This window comes from Xiphophorus couchianus, chromosome 13 (genome assembly GCF_001444195.1).
Source record: "Xiphophorus couchianus chromosome 13, X_couchianus-1.0, whole genome shotgun sequence".
Taxonomy (NCBI): Eukaryota; Metazoa; Chordata; class Actinopteri; order Cyprinodontiformes; family Poeciliidae; genus Xiphophorus; species Xiphophorus couchianus.
The window spans coordinates 5,980,468-5,999,794 of NC_040240.1; the positions used below are offsets into that span (position 1 = coordinate 5,980,468).

Consider the following 19,327-nt stretch of genomic DNA (forward strand, 5'->3'; position numbering starts at 1 on the left):
TCAAGCAGCAAAGTAAGACATAAGCTACGGACATTTGTATGGTTTCCATTCCATTCAAAGCAAGACTAAAGGTTGGGTTGCCCATGATGGAGATACGTTTGTTCTATAAAACAAAGAGATTTGTCTGGATAATTAAACGTAACATAACACTGCATGAGAAAGTGGCTTGTATATTTCAACAACTCATCATTACGGCTCTTAATTTCCTCGTTATCTCATCTCGCTGAGGCAGGTGCTCATTCAGTAAAGCAGTTAGCGAAGGAACATGTGCGAAGCCCCCGGTGTGTTTATTATCGAGCGTGAAGGTGGAGCCGGACCGAAGTTGAAAGTTCATTCAGTTAACACGCGGCGACCTTAGGTAGGCGAGGTCAACACGCTGATATGGAAATGGTGAATGACGCACCACATTATGGTCCTTGTAAATTTTCCCTTTTAAAAGACGTTTTTAGCAAGAAGGTGGCGATTACAACCAACTCCAAACGGTGTCAGTGAGCTGAGACGTAAACCATCTGCAGTCCCGGCTTTATATTAAGCGCTTTAGCTTGACGCCGCTGGAAATACGACGGCTGGCTGTTTTTATTTTTTATTTTTCCCTCGTCATGATGACACAGATATATGGCACACTCTCAATTTTGTTGATATCCATTAACTTGATCGGAACAAATTTTACACTGTCGCGTATGTCCACAGTTTCTGTAAAGTCCCAACATGACACCATTACCTTTAGGTTTTGGGGTTTGAAATTGAGCGTTTTGACTTCTTCATATTTACTGTGCAGTTTGACATTTCGACAATAAATTCGCTCAATGGAATTACACTGGTTTCGAAAAAACTGTTTGAATAGAAAGTTTCGCCGCTTGGATCGGTGCGGTTTTCTTTAGCCGTATCGAAACTGGTTTATTTCATAAAACTGCCATGGCAACACTTTATTTTTTAGACACATGATCAACAACTGGATGAAAAACAACAGGAAGTGATTGGACTTTCATGGCACGGCATTGTTGTTGTTTTTTGTTTAATGACTTATCGTGTGAACAAACTTATTCTTTAATTTTGTTTCTTATTCAATGGAAACAATACAGTTGCAAAATTGTCTTTTCTTTTGAACATTATTGGAGTATTGAATATTGCACAAATTTCTAGTGGAAATGCAGCTATTGCATTTATTTATTTTTTTTAATTATTATATTTTCTTCCTTATTTCCTCTCAAAAGCAACACCTGCTGCAAAACATAACATCATGAATGATGTATCCTCTTTTAACTGTCGTGTTTTTCATTTTCTTATTCTCTGGTGAACTCTCTGTAGGAAATGCTTCAGTGTCCGGAGGGCTGATGCTGGGAGGTCTCTGATCAGACCACAACACTGACCAATCTCATCACAGATCCCCCCCCCCTCCGCCCAGAGGAATGTGCACGTTTCAGACACTTTAGCCCAGTCATATGATACAGTGCACTGCCCTTTCTTTTCAGTGTCAAATGTAAATAAAAAATAACAAAAAATTGACATTCTCACTACTTGTCCTCAACAATAAGACTTGGATTATTCATAAACTATAGCAGATTTACAGGTTTCAGGGTATCATTTAATTTTGTCAACATGTTTACTCCCAAAACATGTCACAGTGATTTCTTGAAGACCTCTGGAAATTGCGTCAACTTGTGAAAAAGAGGCATATTTTATACATCCTTCAAGCTAAACCTGCTTATTTACGAACGGTGCCCTCTGCCATTAAGTTGGCTCATCTCTCATGCAGATCTCCTAGAAATCTCACATTAGAAAGGACTTTTGTCCTCTATTGCATTTTGTTACGGCAAGAAACCCTTTTCCCAGCAGGACCGCACCTAATCTTCTCCTGTATCATTTCACGAGATTAGAGCAAACAGGGAACTTTGGCCATTCTTCTTTGCACAATCTCTCAAGATCATCATCAAGGGTCTTCAATGCTATCTTCTACTCCCATCACAATCTTTTCTTTCAAAGGATTTTAGTCCATATGTGATAGTGGTTGATTTTGTGTCCAATACCTAATTTCTCTTGTAAATTGGATAATTTTCCTGTTAAAGATTCAGCCACAGACCCACAGCTTCACGTATTCTAAAGCACAGAGTTTCTGTTGCTGAAAAGTCATCTCTTAAATTCAGTTAAAGCCTAAATAAGGTACAACAAACTCCACATGGTAGAACAGAAAAGGCTCCCCCCCCCTTACATGCATCCCAGTTAGTGGTTGGCATGACATTAGCTTCTAATGGTTGTTATGGAGACCAGGTGATCCTGAGATGCCAACCGCGGCTGTTGCTTTCTAACACCTCGATTTGGAGATGTGGCTGTTGAAAAGGATTTTCACTGTGGAACTGCGCTTCTTTTTTTCTAAATGAATGAAAACTAATAAAGCATCTTTAAAAGTGACGACAAGACGGTAAAGGCTCTGATTGTGCATCTCGCTCGGGCCCACAGACAGATAGCAGGCAGAAGTCGGCAAAATGAATTTAAAACATTTTTACAGCCTCTGCCCACGTGGCGTCATAACGCTGGTGGAGGCAGAGCAGGAGGAACCAAAGGTTGAGGCCAGAAAAACAACAGGGGCAGCTTGAAAGGAAAGGAAACACGATAAGGCACGAGGCGCAGAATGTTTGTTTTCTTAAAGGGATATATTTCTGACTTTATTTAAATTTTTAGTTGCGGTAGGAGCTTACGCTCTGCCTGGCTAGTGTTTGTGTACTGACTAAATAGCCTGGCGTATTTGGTGCAGAGAGGCGCAAACAGCCGCCGTTACAAGAAGTCCAGTTCTTTATTGAAACGTATGTACGTTTGAAATGAACCATCATCAAACAGATTAATAAATGAGGCTCTTAGAAGAGACTTTGTACTCCTTTCCAGACTGATGGATCTCAGTGTTTTCTGGCATATTAGCTCAGGCTGTGACTTGTGGCTGTTTTAGGTCCTTCATCCTGCTTCGTGTCGTCAGGCAGGTGCTATTTAAGGGATTAATTGATCCTACAGGTCAGTTGAACTCATCTGCCCAGAAGGACGTGGTTAATCACATGTAATAAGGAGGCAAAATCAGATCTTAGTCCTGTCAATCATCCTTGTGTCTGCACCGCTCATGCTAGTTAGCATGGCCACCAATGATGGCGGATAAATATCTTTAATGGATCGGCGAGTTGTTTCTCTCTTAGCACATTTAGCAGTGTGTACATAAGGTTGATTGACAACAATTAATTAACACTGAGACACTCCACCTGGCTCTGATTGGATGCTTTTGACCGTCTGTTGTTTTTTTTTCTTTCTTTCTTTGAGAATCGCTATAGTAACTCAAGGAGGAGGTGGGAAAGCTTTATTTTTTTCACAGATTGTCCGTCTCATAAATAATTTTAACAAATTTGTGAGAAGAAAAAACCCCTTAGATTGTTTATTCAAGTTACATGCTGCAGTTTTAATATAATCATCATTTAAAAACTGCTTTCTTGTATTTTCACAGGTCGTCTTTGTCATATATATATATATATATATAAAACATATTTGATGATCTGAAACATTTACATGTGAAGGAAGAAGAAGAAGAAAAAAGCCAAACCAGATGAAATGCAACTGTCGTCTCCCCCCACAAACTTTCACAGTGTTCGTGGAAACATGAACGATAAAAACCCAAAGATCAGGATCCGTCTAATCACTGGTTTCTTCGCTCCTTACACAGAGCAGAACGGCGACACGCCTAAAAGGCATTTACATCCCGCGACTTAACGTGCGAGTCATTCATTGCTGTTAAATTGGTATCTTAGCGTTTTATTGTGAAGACACAACTCAACCGTCTGAGTTAATATTTAACACAAATGGCTTTAAAGCGCGTGTAAATGCTGGCTCACGGTGACACATCCCAGTTGTGTAAGGCAGGCTTTTAGCATTTCCAACTCGAGCCTTTTAAATGTTAACCTTCCTACTTCTCGTTATCAGTTTCGAACAGTAAAATGGAGTGCTTGGCTGAAGTGAGCAACTTCCCCTCCCCTGTTTCGGACCGGAGGTCTAAGACGCAGCAAAAACAAGCCCAAAACATTACAGGCTGCATAAATAAACAGCTGGTGAGCCATTATGTACCGTCGCCGTCGGTTTTATTTGCTTTCCCTGTCCCCCGTGTTGGGAGATCTGTTTTCCTGGACCGTGTTTGAGGCCATCACACCGCGACAGACTCAAAACAACAGCATGCTCTGTTTACATTCGCATGCTTCTCCTCAGAGGACGGTCTTATGACGGAGACATGAGACAATAAAACCTGCACTGAAAGAAAATCAGTGCAGCGCATTAAAAAAACAAAAGAAGAAGTATTTCTACCCTACACAAACCTCAATGTGTTTTATTGTGATTTTATGTGACTGCGTTAATTCAATTCAATTGATGCTTTATTGGTCCCAAAAGAACTATTTAATGTTGTTGTAACTCAGTTGCATGAAGAGTTATTGTCGATGGCGACACGGCTGTGGTGGGCAGGAAAGATCTCCTGTAGCGGTCTGCATTGCAGCGAACTTGAAGACGCCTCTGACTGAAGTCTCATGAAATATCAAGAAAACCTTAAAGTTGCCCATTAAATAGTATGGAAAGAAAGATTTTTTTTTTTTAATCGCAATTTGAAAGAATTCAAAGCACTTCACTTTTTCCACGCTCTGCTACGCTTGTTCCAAGTTGGTTTGGATTATTTTCTTCCCTGGAAATTCCACACGCAATTCCCCTCTTTTGTAAATTCATCAATAATAATAATAATAATAAAAACACCCAATAAATGTAATTTACATAAGTATTCACAGCCTCTGCTGTAAAGCTCAAAAACAAGAGGCTTCCACTGGTTATGGTTGAGACGTTTGGTCAGATTAAATGGAGTCCAGCTGTGGTAAATTCAGTTGATTGTCTTTATTAAACACCTAGAATGAAACCAGAGGAATCCTCTGGTTTGTCTCCAAGCCACAAACCTAAGATGATGAAATGTTCTAAAAACAAAAGTTTTTAAAAAAGTCTGCATCCCTCAGCTAAATTTTAACCTTGTCGCTTCGTAAACATGTATGTCACAATCCCCCGACCAGAAGGTCAATTTGCCCTAAAGATTAAGTAACCCCTGAAGAAAGGAACAACTGTAAATGAGTGACAAAAAAAAAGACTCTATAGGAAAAATGCAAATGTTATCATCTTTTGAAAGACTGGCGAAAACACAGTAAGATTGGGCTTCGGCCGTTCTGATTGAATCCCTCCAATTCTGCCGTCAAGACGCCGACATTTCATTTTTGAAAGCAACTGCAAAGCAGAAAAAGAAAAAAAAATCCGAGAAAACCTCACGCAGCTACGCCTGCGTGACCAGGAAGAAACTCCGCAAGCCACGTGTCCAAAGGTTGACGGAGGAGCTGCCAAATGTATACACAGATCTGCAGATCCTCAGCAAAATCTGCCGAAACTGGACTTTGTCACCTACTTACCGGTGTAAAACGGGAATAGAACAGGATTCTCTGATAAGTGAGTTATTTACGCCATGCAGTCGCCTGGAAACTGCTGAGTTGGTACAGCGAACGCAAAAGAAAGCAAAAAAAAAAAAAAAAAAAAGATTTTTTTTTTTGTTTTTGTTTGATTTGCAAAGTTTAACTTTCTGCCCTGAAAAAATCATCTTGCACCCCTAGAAATTCGGGCCAAAAGTAGAGATAAAAACAAGCCGCTGTGAGAAACATCAAGTCTGTCACAGGTAAAGATTCGGTGAAATATTTCTTAGATTTGAAAAAAAAAACCCATCTCAGCAACCCTATTTATTCAATCTTCATAATATTTTCCCGTGATTGGAGCTGTATTCAGATTGATGATGAAATCCAATCACAGTTTTAGTTTAAGTTTTCCAACCACTCACTTTATTTAGCTCAGGTTAAAACAGAGAGTTTCTGCCCCCTTGTGGTATGAAGGAGATATTATTTTTTTGCCAATTCTTTTGAATTACCCAGGAAGTTGAAGCTAGATGTAGCTGCCAGACGGCCAGCATCTTCAGTATTAATTTTGATTTGTTAAAAATATATATTATTGTGCTTTGTGTTTAACCTGTAACCCGACCCAGTTTCTACTGAGATTTGTAAAAGGCGTTAATGTTTAGTGGCTTATCTTTTTTTAATTTATTGATAAATTTGTGAGTCCTGCGTAATCAAAATAGCTTCCCGAGGCAACCAGCAGATGGCAGCATCGCGATACCGATATGCTTTTCACACTTTTTTTTAATTTAAGATAGAATCATCTATTTTGACCGATTTTTCATTGGAATTATATATATATTTTTATTTTGTGTTTATCATTTCAAAATTCTATTTTTAAACTAATTCAAAAGTTACTTAAAATCAATCTGATATTTTATTATCTTTAAAATTTAATACAAATTTTAGTAAAGAGGAATACAGTGTTTGGTCATTCAAATGATCAAGCAAAAAAAAAAAAAAAAAAAAAAAAAATCACTTTTTGTTCGTCCAGTATAGAAAATTCCAGTAAAGTACAGCGCAGTTTGCTGTAATGCCACAGAGACTGAAGAGACTGCAGCTGCAAGGTGTGGCCACATGATGTCGCCAGAGATCAACAATTTGCCACAGCAATCGCGTTTACAACAGAGTTCTGGTGTCAATAAATAACATAAATAAATGAATAAATTACAACCAAAATAAAGCAGTATAGATTACCTAATTTCCAAGCCTAAATTCTATCCCGAAACCCCTCATTATTATTATTGGGGTTTTTTTTTTACAATTATTATTCAGTTTAAAATGTTTTATTGTTGTTGTTGTTGTTGTTTCAGGTGACCATCGGATTAGTGCTCCGATGATTTTCATGGAGGAAGCCACTGGAAAGCAGGAGAGAGTGAGGGAGGAGGAAGAGGAGGGCAGAGGGGAAAATAGACACAGCTCACTCAGAGAGGGGTGGGGTGGATTAGGCTCAGACAGACAGCAGACCGGCTGTCCCGGCCAGGCTGCGCTGATCCTTCACTCTCCGCTTTACTCCCTCCTCTTCATCACCGGCCACCTGCCTCTCAGAGAATAACTCCCGACCGCTCAGGACCGAGCGAGCCTCGCCGCAGACGGGGAAAGGGCGACATCCCTCCCACCCCCCCCACACACACCTTCTCTCCGGCCGCTCTTGGCGACGGGGATTTTGTCGGTCGCTACCGGCTGAGGAGCGCTCCGGCTTCTCCCACCGCCCCCCTCCCTCCAAACCCCATCGACTGCCCTCCTACCCTCTACCCTGCCCCGTCCGTCCCCTCAGAAGAAGCCACTTGCATGGATGCAGCATGGCCACGTTCGTCTGCAGGGTCCAGTTTTTAGATGACACCGATCCGTTCAACAGCACTAACTTTCCAGAGCCGACCAGACCCCCGGTGTACACCTTCAGGGAGGACATCCCCCTCATCAACCAGCTAGCGGGCGTCCACCGGCTCCTCAAAGCTCCACACAAGGTAGGATAATCCCTTTGGTAAACAGCGCTGGAATCACCTTCCTTTGTGGAAACAAACAAAAGCAAGACGAAACATGGAGTGTTGATGAGTTGATCTGACAGAAATCTGTTGTAGAATATGAGTTTGTTTATGTTTTTAACGTTTGGATGTGTTTGGGGGAAAGTTAGAGCAGAACCACATGGAGTTTTTGGACTCCTGTTTTTCTCCCCTTCAGGGCTCCTGCAAATATACTCCAGCAACCAGTATTCAGAGGCTATTTTCAGAACACAAGTGACTCCAATCTGTGGAATGAAACAAGGTTGCCACAAAGCCTTCAGCAGCTTCGAAACGCTGCCTTCACTTACAAGAGATTAAATATCCAGGGGCGGTCGCAGGAGGGTTATAAAAAGAGCGGGGGTCACTGATGATCTGGGTTGGCACACGTTAAAAACAAAACCCGGAATGAAATTTCACAATTTTAACGGAGTTTTCCTCAATGAAGTACACTTTTTATTGAGGTCTTAATGTGTATACTGCCCTTACCAGTTCTAGTAAAAAAAAAGAGGTCTTTCCTTTTGACCCTGCCGTTTTAGGGGTTTCTCAGTCTCAGAATGAACCCCGTCAGGTTGAAATCTCCTGCAGCCGAGTGAACCCGATTGCTGCATGTCTGTGCTCTACTCGTCACTCTAACAGGTGGCTGCAAACGCAACAGGGCAACTAGATATATCCCGATCTGTCCCGCTCCTCTGGCCCCAAGTGACGGCCCCACTGCTCAGGCGCCCAGCAACCCCAATCACAGATGATCGGCTCAGTCAGAGGAGCGTGTCGGAGCAGGAAAGATGCAGCTTTAGGGCCGTTTTGATGGGGAGAAAAGATGACGTTGAAACAAAACGTTACATTCCTCACTGACGAGGCTGACTGGAACACATGATCACACCAGGCATGGGCTGGTATGACATTCTCGAGGGATGATAGAATCGAGTAAAAATAACATGGTTTCCACTTGATATTGGTATGAACACAAACATTTCCTGGAGTTATTATTAGAGATACACCGATTTCTGATTTTCTCTGAGCTCTGACTGGCCGTTTCTGTTCTGACTGATGTTTTAAAAAATAACATCAGAACTCCGAGATTCTGCTGCAGGTTCTTTGGCAAAGTTGGTTTCTGTTTATTTATCATGGCATGTGTTCCTAAACTTTACATTCTTATGTTATTAAGCTAAAATAAAGTTTATTTAAGTGCATGCTCTGAGTTAATGTATTTTCAGAAATAAAAACAGTGGAAGTTCTTATGTCTTGATGAACAAGGGGAAAAATATCCCTTTTTAAAAAATACTTGACCTGCTGATCCCCGATTTCCTGATTTGGGTTGCATGATATTAGAAGACATTTTTGGATAAATGTGGAATATAGCCACATATTTCATTGGAAAATCTAATTCTACTGCATGGCACCAGAAATATAACAACCTACCCAATGTTACATTTTGGCTGCTCTTTGTGGTTATGATAGTGCAGAGAGTGTAGTGGAATGACAGTTGTTCGATGTGTTTCCCAACATCAAGCCACGTTTGCGGATGATGTACACAGCAGTTAGAACACGTTGAAGGTAACTGGGCCTCGCAGACCGCTAGCAATTTCCTGCAATTGATTTCTTACTCTCACATGAATAGTCAATCTTCATGAGAGAAAAAAATCGTATCGGCTCATGAATAGTCGGTCGCAATTGGTGTTTCTTGAGCTTAACCCTGTAGAATACCTTGTAGGTCAATTAGAGTAGAGATTAGGGGCGTGTCGATAAATGGACCAGCTGATACATCGGATCTAATTTCTTTAATTTTGGGACTTCGATGAGTGGCCGATACTTGAATGTGAAGCCGATCTTATCTACCTCCTTAAGATCTAAAAATTAGCCACTGTACTCTGAGAGAGGATTGGCTGATGGACCCACCCAACGGGTCATGTCTTCATGTTTGCAGCTGGCAATGCAGTTGGCAATAGTCACCCCACTGTTGCCAACTCTGTGAATCTCTTGCTATATTTAGCAACGTTTCAGCAAAAAAAAAAAAAAAAAAAATTATATCGACCAATCGGCAATTCAAGCTTTTTAAAATTGCTGATTGATTTGTGTCTGACCTCACAGATATAAGAATCTCCAAAAAGTCACATAAACACACTGCTAAGCCTGGAAGAAAGCCTTCAAGTAAATACTTTCAATGGTACAGTGTAATCTCAAGTGGTCAAATCTTGTTTCTCGTGCATAAACTGTAGTAGCCCTCTCTAACCTAGCTGCTAATGCTGACCAACAAGTGGGGAATGCTTCAAAGCATAAACTATGGTGGCACATTCTCTGGCATCTCACTGAAAGCTTGTTGTACCGTAGGATTGCATGATGGTTTTAAAACCGTAACTCTTTAGTACCTCGGTATCGGTAACCAGCCGATGCCCAGAATTCGCCCAGGCGAGCCGTCAAAGTGACGCAGACCTTATTATACGCCCTCTTATTTGTGTGATTTTCACATAAGCAGACAGTAAAGTTTAAATTGAAAATCAAAGGGAGACTCGGGGAGATCGAAGTGCTGCCGCATGACCCCGTCGGTGAGCCAGCGCTCGACAGCAGAATGGCTTTTTCCAAAACCAGTGGATCTTGTGCTGCCCGATCCTTAAAAGCCACAAAACAAATGAAAAATAGCCCACAGCACAGAAAAGCTTATGATTACAACTTACGCAAGGACAGATGGTGCAGTCTGTGTTTGTGTTTGCAATTTTATTCCCATCACGGAGGAAGACCGTGTGCTATGGCAACTGGATATTGTGCTTAGATTATAGGGATGGGATGGAATCGCTGCGCTTTTTTGCCCGTCGCAGAGTCGGGATCCGAACTTCGGGGCTTTTTAAGGATTTACTCTGGAGATAACATGGGAAAATCTGAAAAATGACACTTTTTTTTAAGTGATTTGTTTGGCTTATTGGGTTATTTCTCAGTCTTATAAAGCGACCTTTTCTTCTCACTGTACCTCAACGTCCTGAACTTTTCTCCCTGTGTTATTATGCTGCGATGGGAGAACTCTGCGCTCGACTGGCTCGGCCGCATGTAAAGTATAGGTCACTTGTCCCAGAATTCCTGTGGCCGTGGCCTGGATCCTTGCGACACTTTGTTCTCCTCACTTTGGGCGCTGTGGTTTTCCTGTCCTCTTCCTCTACGTCCTCTTCCACCTCTCTGACCAAACACAAGTATAAACACACAGCCCGGGTTGCTAGGGCTAAATCGGAGAGCCTTGGATGTGTTGCTTGGTCCAAACTGCTCTGACAAAAAGGGAAAGAGCAGTTTGGATAAATCATCATCAAAGAGAAACACGTCAGGTCCAGCTCACCGCACTGGTTTCGGTCTACTGCAGTGGTACTTTTTTTCATATCTTGCACCATCACAACAGCGAACTGTAGTGAATTCCAATGGGATCGAGGTAGAGTTTATGCATTGTTTTGGTCACAGCAGCTCAAACTGTCACGTCTCGCGGTGGGGATGGGTTCACACGTACAGCAGAAAGTAATATTTTGTTTTTAAAGTCAACCCTCAAAAAGGATTTTCCTGTTGCCGATTGTTCTTCGATAACACGCAGGTTGAAGCTCTCCACTAATGAGGTGATTTCTGAAGATTTTTATTAAGAATAAGCGAACGCTTAAGTGAGCTTGTATTTAAATGTCGCGTGTAATGAATCCAAATGTAGCTCAAGGCGCTCCCTTCATTTGATCTAAATAAATGGGCATTAAAGCTAAAAAATGTGTGGGGGGTGGAGGGCAGATATATGTACAAGAATGCATAATAGTATTAAAAATATATTAGTCAAAAGAAAATAAATGACAAAAAAAGCAAATAAAATATTATTTCAAAGCCATGTCAAAATCTTTTTTTTCCTGCAGACATTTTACAAACTCTGTTCCAATACAAATGCATGCCACACCTTCCAGATTTTTAGTCGTAAGCAATTTGAAAATTGTGCATTCTTGTCTTTCAGTGTCATTTATGCGTTTGTCCGCCAAACAGTTTCCCAGGAAAATACGCTGAAGTCTGTGCATGTAATGCCACACAATGCGCCCAAGGGGCACCAATACTTTTGCAGTGCGCTGCACATTTTTACAATAAGGAACTCCCTTCCCCTACAAATAAAAAAAACACAACAAAAAAAAAAAAAAACAGTAAATCCTGCACTTCAGAGGTCGACTTTTATTGAATTAGCGAATAGCTCTTGTTAAAGCAGCCCTGAGAGACTTAATGGCCACATGGAAAAGCCCTCCCTCCCCCCACGCTCTTCCTAGAACAGAATCTCCTGCGTCGCTAAAAGTTGCCGGCTAAATTACGTAAGGGCATCTATAACTGTCGACTGACCACGATCATCGGCAGGCTAGGTGTTATTTTAACATGGAAGTAATTACATCCCGCCCCTCTGGCCCTCCTGTCCTTTTTTTTTTTCTTCCTTCCTTTCTTTGCTTCACTCCTTCTGGGAGAATTTGGCTAAACGGGTGTAAAGCATTTCGGTCACTATGTTCCTCTGGCCCCCGTTTTGTGGAGCCGACTCTCTTCCGTCTACAAACAGCGAGACGTGTTTTTGTTACATTAATACCTGCATCACCCGAGACAAGTGTTCATAGGAAGAGACCGGCTTTGGTTGACGGTGTATTAGGAGGTGTGTTACGAAAAATGATGTGACACAGAAGAGATGAGGGAGGTCGTAGGTGCTGTGGTGGATGACGCAAGAGTTTTGAATCCATCAGAAAATGATGGAATTACAAGATTATTCTCATTAATGCATCAAAGCTTAAAGTCTCTGCCGTATTTGATTTGCCAACCACAGATTCCAGTAGAGACGCATCTTTCAATAGGTCAAAAATTAGAATCAGTCAAGTAAAATCTGATCAATTATTATCTGCGCTTGACATTTTCTATATCAGTTTTTTAGTTCCCCAGCCTCCTATTCATTAGGGCCTTGTCAAACTCAAGGCCCGTGGGCCAAATCCGGCCCGCCATAGCTTTTTATGTGGCCCTCTAGGTCCTAGACTAAACACTAAGTGTGCTTAAACAATAAGTTATCAATAAAATCAATGCTGTTTTTATCTGTTTACTACCAAATTATATCAATCAATCAGTTCCTCGACCACCTTGAGAATTATCGTGGAAATTCATGCAAAATCAGCAGATCCTCTGACGTTTTTTGAGCTAATATATAATTGGGAGTTAATTGCAGATTTTTCTCAAAAATTGTCAAAGCCTTTCTTACTTGTACTAAACAGCTGCCTCAGCTTTAACTGATGTCAGATTATAGTCCATATCCATACAGCAAGTATTAAAAAGTCGCATATACTGTCATAGATATAAGTGCAAATATTGCAAATATTTCCAAATTAGTGTCGCGAACACTTTGTTTTTTATTGCAAAAAAAATGACAAAAAGAATTACCCAATCTTGGAGGGACTGAAAAGATGTTCAATAATATTTATTTTTAGGAATTCATTCATATATTAACAGTTTGTGAACGGGTTTTATCAATACATTCGGCACAACCGGCCCTTTAAGAGCCTTAATGATCTTGATTGGGCCCAAAACGAAAATGAGTTTGACACCCCTGCATTAGGGCATTAAAACTAAGAACTCCCTCTATTGCCACCCTTTTTTTTTAACATTGTTTAAGTAACCTGTAAGTAATTGTCTTACAGGATAAAAAAAAGGGAAATAATTTGAGAAAAACCCCCAAATTGAACAGGTCAAAGTTGGAATAATCAAACCTTTAAAGAAAAACAAAACAATAAGAGAACAGTTATAAAGAAAAACCTGACTGGTGAAATTTAAGGTGATGTTGGAGAACGACTGTGGAATGGGATTAAAAATGCTTTTGTCTGATTTTCACAGCAGCAAAAAAAAAAAAACAAGGGCAGTGGGACAGGACATGAACCCCCCCTCCACCCTCCACTTGTTGTTTCCACTCCTTTTGTCCCAGGCCTGGACAGACAGACCAGTTCTCACACACATAGAAAGTGTGAGCAACAATGGTTTGACATTTGGGATTAACTTTACTTGGACTCACCTTACTGCACTGTGTTGCATCTGATTTTAGGCATAAAAACCCAGATTTCTCTTTCACGAAGCCCCGCAAACCAGGATAATTTTGGCCATAGAATAAAATTCTGACACTTTCTGTAAACAACCCGTAAATATTTTTGTTGAAATGTGCACAGAAAACAATTTATAAACTGTTTAACTTTTTTTTTCTATTAACATTAAACTAATGTTGCCGTGAACACCAAGCTCCCCCCCCCCAAAAAAACGTTTTTATCTGAACATGATGCTAAGCTAGCTTTAGCATTCTGGGTTCCTCTTTTTTTATGCTACCTTTTCTTTCGTAACCATTTTCTTTTGCAATTCTATTCTTCTTTTGTGTTTTGCCACCTACCATAGTGTGCTTTGTTTGAGAAAATACACAAATCCCAGGTGTTTAGCGGGCCAACACATCTCTGCAGTTGGACTTGTGTGCATTAGCGGTGCGTTTTGCTAAGTGGATTAGCTAGTTGACACAGATGGATTCATGTTGTTCAGAGAGAAAGAGAAGAAACTGGAGCAGTACTGCTGTCATTATGCCTGATTATTGTATAAGATTAGGGGTACTTCGTCTTGGATTGACTTAAGAGAAGAGCGATTAAAAAAAAAAAAGACCTGAAAAAATATGCTGGTTGTATCTCAATCTGTAGTAAAAGTACCTGTTTTTATTGGTACTCTGTAGAAATTTACAAATTAGTCATTTCCAGGACAAATACGAATAATTTAGTTGCTTGTAGAGCCACCAACAACCAAAGAAGGTGTGTTGCTTGATACAGAAACTTTCAAAAGTAGTGAGCGGTGAAGTGGACTCTGACTCCACTATGGGTGGTGTGTTACGTTCCAGTTAACTCTGAGCTTGGAACTCGGATGTGGGGATTACATCAAACCCAATTATGCTCCTGTTCCAAACTGGAGAACCAGTGGGATTCTCTATTAGATATGCTTAGCGACCAGGCCGGCTGCTTCTGGCGATGCAAGTTAATAATATATTCTCTGCGTTGCATTTGTCAACGTTGTGGAACAAGTTCAGTAAAGAAGACTGTATGGAACTGTGTTGGTGGGAGATTAAATTGTAGAGCAAAAGAAGAAAAAACAACTTTGGTGTTGGCTTTTGAGGTTAGGATTTGTGACTTTAGTCTTTTTAAATTAGGAACATTTCCATTGAAATTGAAAATCTAACAAAATGATCAAAATAATGACAATTTGTTCTCTTTTTTGTTTTCTACTATGTAAAACAACAACAACAAAAAGTCCTGTTGCAGTAGTGTTTGAAAAATATCTGTGAATGCAATGGTTGTCGTTGAAAAATGTACAAGTTCTAACTATTAACTGGAGTGCTAGTAAAAAACTAAGAGAGCCATTGTCCTAGTCTAAGCTCAAACATAAGCATAGGGAATTTGCAACACACCTGGTAGACACACGCAAACAATCCAGTTTAATTTGAATGTCCTAACATTCGATTTCAACTCAATTTATCTATATTTGTCCACAAATCAGACCCAAAATCTGATGTTCCGTTTGCTAATCGTTGGTCAAACGTCGTAAAATACCTGTCTGTTTACGATCTGGACATGTTCAAATCAAACAACAACATGCTAACGTTGGTGTCTGTCCAGGTTGTGCCCCCATTTGACTTGAGGTCTTTGTGGACTCTCTCACCCTCTACGCCCCTAGTGCGCGCTTGCCTCAGAGCAGAGTAAATATAGCAAGAGTTATATTTATGCTGCGAGTCCGTCCGACAGTCCGTCCCCGTTTCTGCGTGAAAGGGAGGGACGGACTGACGGGGAGCAGGAGCAGGTTTTGCCCTGGTCACAAAGTGTCGTCAGGCCACTTGAATGGTCGGCTGTGGAGGTGTGTGTGTGTGTGTGTGGGTGCGGGGTGGGAGTTTATTGGCAGCACACCTAATATTCCCAACGATACCACCGACCTGCTAAATACCGATGGATGACTCCTCTGATCTTCAAGTCAAGTTTATCTCACATTTCAGCGACAAGGAGGTTCAAAGTGCCTTACAACGTTAAAAAAAAAAAAAAAAAATCGTCATATAGTCGTCAATTATGAAACAAGCAACAAACATTACATTTTGTCAAACTTCAGAATCAGAATCATCAAGCAAAAGCACATCATGTTGACCAAAGGCAACTCTAAACAGTGTTTCAGCTGTTTGCTAGTGTTCTGGACGTTTGTTCTGGATTTGTTCAGCATAGAAGCTGGATGCTGCTTCCTCATGTTTGCTTCTGGGGTTAGCAGAGCAGAACCAGAACCTGAACGACCCAGTGACAGGTCTGGAAGCTTTGACACGAACGGCTTTTAACCGGAAACTACGACGACACTCCCAGGCTCTCCGCTGCACCAAAGATGGAAGTTGCTTTTTGTGAGTCGTCTCCAATAGTTGTTCGCACCTGCTCCCAACTTGTGACTGCGCTCATAAAAGATCCGCGCCAGTGGGGGGCAGAGACCTGGCCGTGCACCTGGTTCCAAATCCTGCAGGGCTTCCCGTTACACACCAAAACCGAGTCAATCTCTTGCAGTGTTTTTTTTTGTTAGTTTTTTTGTCGATTGAACAGCGTCTAGGTTGAGATTTTTATTTTCATTTTTTACGAGAAACAGACTGTGCTAACTCATATACAGTACAGACCAAAAGTTTGGACACACCTTTTAATTCAATGAGTTTCCTTTATTTTCATGACTATTGACATTGTAGATTCACACTGAAGGCATCAAAACTATGAACAACACATGTGGAAATATGCACTAAACAAAAATGTGTAAAACAACTGAAAATACCCCTTATATTCTAGTTTCTTCAAAGTCGCAACCTTTTGCTGTGATTACTGCTTTGCACACACTCTGCATTTTCTTGATGAGCTTCAAGAGGTAGAAACCTGAAATGGTTTTCACTTCATAGGTCAACCTGCCCTGTCAGGTTAATAAGTGGGATTTCTTGCCTTATAAATAGTCATGAAAATAAAGAAAACCCATTGAATTAGAAGGTGTGTCCAAACTTTTGGTCTGTACTGTACATGTGAGAAAGGTTTTGGGTGAAATCCCCGTTCACAGATGCAGAGACACCTAAAAATGCTGAATCTTCACGCCTAATACGAATTTAAGCAAACTTCAAGTGTCACATTTCCCGCAGCCGGTATTTACATGCACTAAAAGCTTCCCCTTCGCTCTGTGCTCCACTCTGGGTTTGGTTTCACGTCCCTGCAGCTTTATTACGAGTTAATTCCCTCAGCAGCTCCGCCGTAATGCCAAAAGCAGAATCTCCACCGACAACTGTACATGGCGTTTGTTCGAGCCAATAAAGCGGCTTTATTTCAGTGGCTCACATTGTTTTTTCTTATTCAAGGGTGTGAAACATAAATAGACGTAAGCAAGTGACCGCTTGAAAAGTGGGTCGAGTCGCCTGTGTCAATCACCAGATGGACTTTACAGGCCCTTTTTCGGGGGGGCCGGAAAGCGAGGTTTGAGTTGCGTTGAAATGGATGTTTTTGGTTGCTTCTGGTTCGGTTTCTGTGTTTCATGACGGCCGTGTCCTTCTCGTGTTTTTGCAGCTCGACGATTGCACACTTCAGCTGTCCCACAATGGGACCTACCTGGACCTGGAGTCCTCGCTGGCCGAGCAAAGGGACGAGCTGGAGGGGTTTCAGGCGGACGATGCAGGGTAAGACCCTTCCGCTCACCACCGCACCCGCAACGAGACAAAGGCTCTTCCGCCACTTTGCCCCTCACAAAACATATTCTCTGAGTTCCTTCATTTTCTCATATAACGAGCAGAATCACAAGCTGCTGGATGTGGATGTTTCTTTTTCTTTTTTTGGAAGCACAAGTTCATGGAAAGTATGAAGCACTCTGTAAAGCAGGTCAGATGTGCCCTCCTTTCTAGAGCAATAACTCTTCTCTCTGTTTCTTTTTCTTCTTTTAATAAATGACACACTGGTCTTTAGTGTAGTTAAAAAAAAAAAGAAAAATAAAGAAAACTGGAAGGTATAAAGGACAGGTTGTGCAGACACTAAATTGTAGCAAAAAACGTCGTCACGTATATCGCCGTAGTTTTCCAGTTTGTGTTTCTGTTCAGAGCCAAGAGAAACCTCTCCCTTGAGGCTTCAGGATTTGCTATAAAACCTGAAACTATGAGAGCATTCGTTGCCATTTGTGGGGATATTAATACCCACTGAGATTTTCCACACTTTGTCACTTGCAACCACAAATCCAATGTAATTTATTAGGATTTCATACTCCAGACTAAGAGTCAGCAACCTTTTACAATCCGAGGAGTCATCTTTTTTTTTTTCGTAATCAAGCGCAAACGATCAAAAAAAGTTAATATTTTGATTAGTTTTTGTTTTTTTCCTTTTTTTCTTTCTGTTTTTTTTTTTCTTTTACAACTGCTGTAGGAAACTTGTTTTCATGTTTCAATTCCAGAACAATTTTACTCCTATTTTTAGGCTTAATATATATATAAAAACATCAAACCTTTACAAAAATAAAATAAATAAATTTGACATATTTATAAAAAATACTGCAAAAACTTTTTATTAATTTATCTTTCTGCTAATATTGTTTGTCTATTGTGTTTATCTTTTGTTTTTATTTACGCCGAATTGTTATTCAATTACTGACTCTAGTTAGTGGATAAATGTTAGAGGCGAATGCACGGCCTTGGGATTAATAAAGTTGTCTGAATTTGAATATCATAGCAACTAAGAGTGAGATTTCTTAGTGGAACTTCTGCACAGACATTGCCTGAAATCATTTTGTCTTGGTATATATATATTTTTAAATGTTCTGTTCTTTATAATTTTTTGGCCAAAGCCATTAAGAGTCAAGAGCATCGCTGACCTTCTCCCGTCTGTTGCCGTGCACTGATGGTCAGCTGGCTCAAAGACGACTTGCTTCGCTTTCTGTCTTCTTACAAGAAAGAGAAATCAAGCTGTTGGAAATCTTCCAGTTGTAATCTAGACTCAGTTTTACCCAATGTTTTTATCTCCAAGTCTGAGCCCTCGCTTAGAAACGACGACCATTACAGATACATCAGCCTTCCAAAAACAAGTGACTAGAAAACATTTTCAGAGTTTTGTCATTGTCACAGCCCCGTTTTCAAGACCAGCCAAACAAATTATGTCCTTTTAGCATAGTCAGCCTTAATAGCCTGTGTGTTTTTTTTTCTCTCTATAATTGGAAATACTTTGGTGAGGTTAGGAAGATATTCAGTGACATAAAAATAAAAAAAACATTGAGCACACTGCAGGAAAAAACAAAAACACAAAGTAATTTGGACTTGCTTTCTAGTCTAAACATTTCAGTACATTTAAATTAAGACATAATTAACTGATAAGTCACTTGTCAGCAAGACCTTGGACCTTGTTTTAAGTCAATCATTTCTTAACATTGATGATAAAGTTGTAGTTCCACTGGCAAATGCCTTCACTTATAACAAGACACTTTTTTCCATGTAGAAAAGATTAGAAAACTGTCAGGGGAGCTAGTACTTCTTTTTTTATATATCAATATTAAGGAATTATTGACTTAACACAAGCTCCTATATCTTACTGGAAAGTTACTTGTGAGTTAGTACACCTGAAATGAGACAAGACTAAGATATTTGTACTAGAAACTACACAAAAGATACTTTGTAAGCAGCAGAACGTTTGAAAGCCCCAAAACAATCATGAATGCGTTTAACCACGTTTGCTAGCCAACTCCTAGCTTAACAACGAGCAACCCCTGCCAACTTTAGCAAATTAATCAAACCACACTTTAGAGGAACTTTTTCGTTGTCTGGTTTTGTTTTTT

At 40.4% G+C, this 19,327-nt stretch overlaps 1 protein-coding gene across 5 annotated transcripts in view; it reads left to right on the forward strand.

The window, feature by feature from the left end:
• The first annotated feature begins 6,932 nt into the window (after positions 1 to 6,932).
• Positions 6,933 to 19,327, forward strand: part of fhod3a (formin homology 2 domain containing 3a) — a 79,396-nt gene continuing 67,001 nt past the window's right edge. For 3 of the 5 annotated variants that reach the window (XM_028036014.1, XM_028036016.1, XM_028036017.1), the window contains exons 1-2: positions 6,934 to 7,456; positions 17,086 to 17,195. In XM_028036014.1, coding sequence (XP_027891815.1) covers positions 7,292 to 7,456; positions 17,086 to 17,195 — 275 coding nt within the window. In that variant the 5' untranslated portion in view covers positions 6,934 to 7,291. Of the gene's footprint in view, positions 7,457 to 17,085; positions 17,196 to 19,327 lie in introns of all 5 variants that reach the window. The other 2 variants (XM_028036015.1, XM_028036018.1) reach the window with 2 other exon arrangements.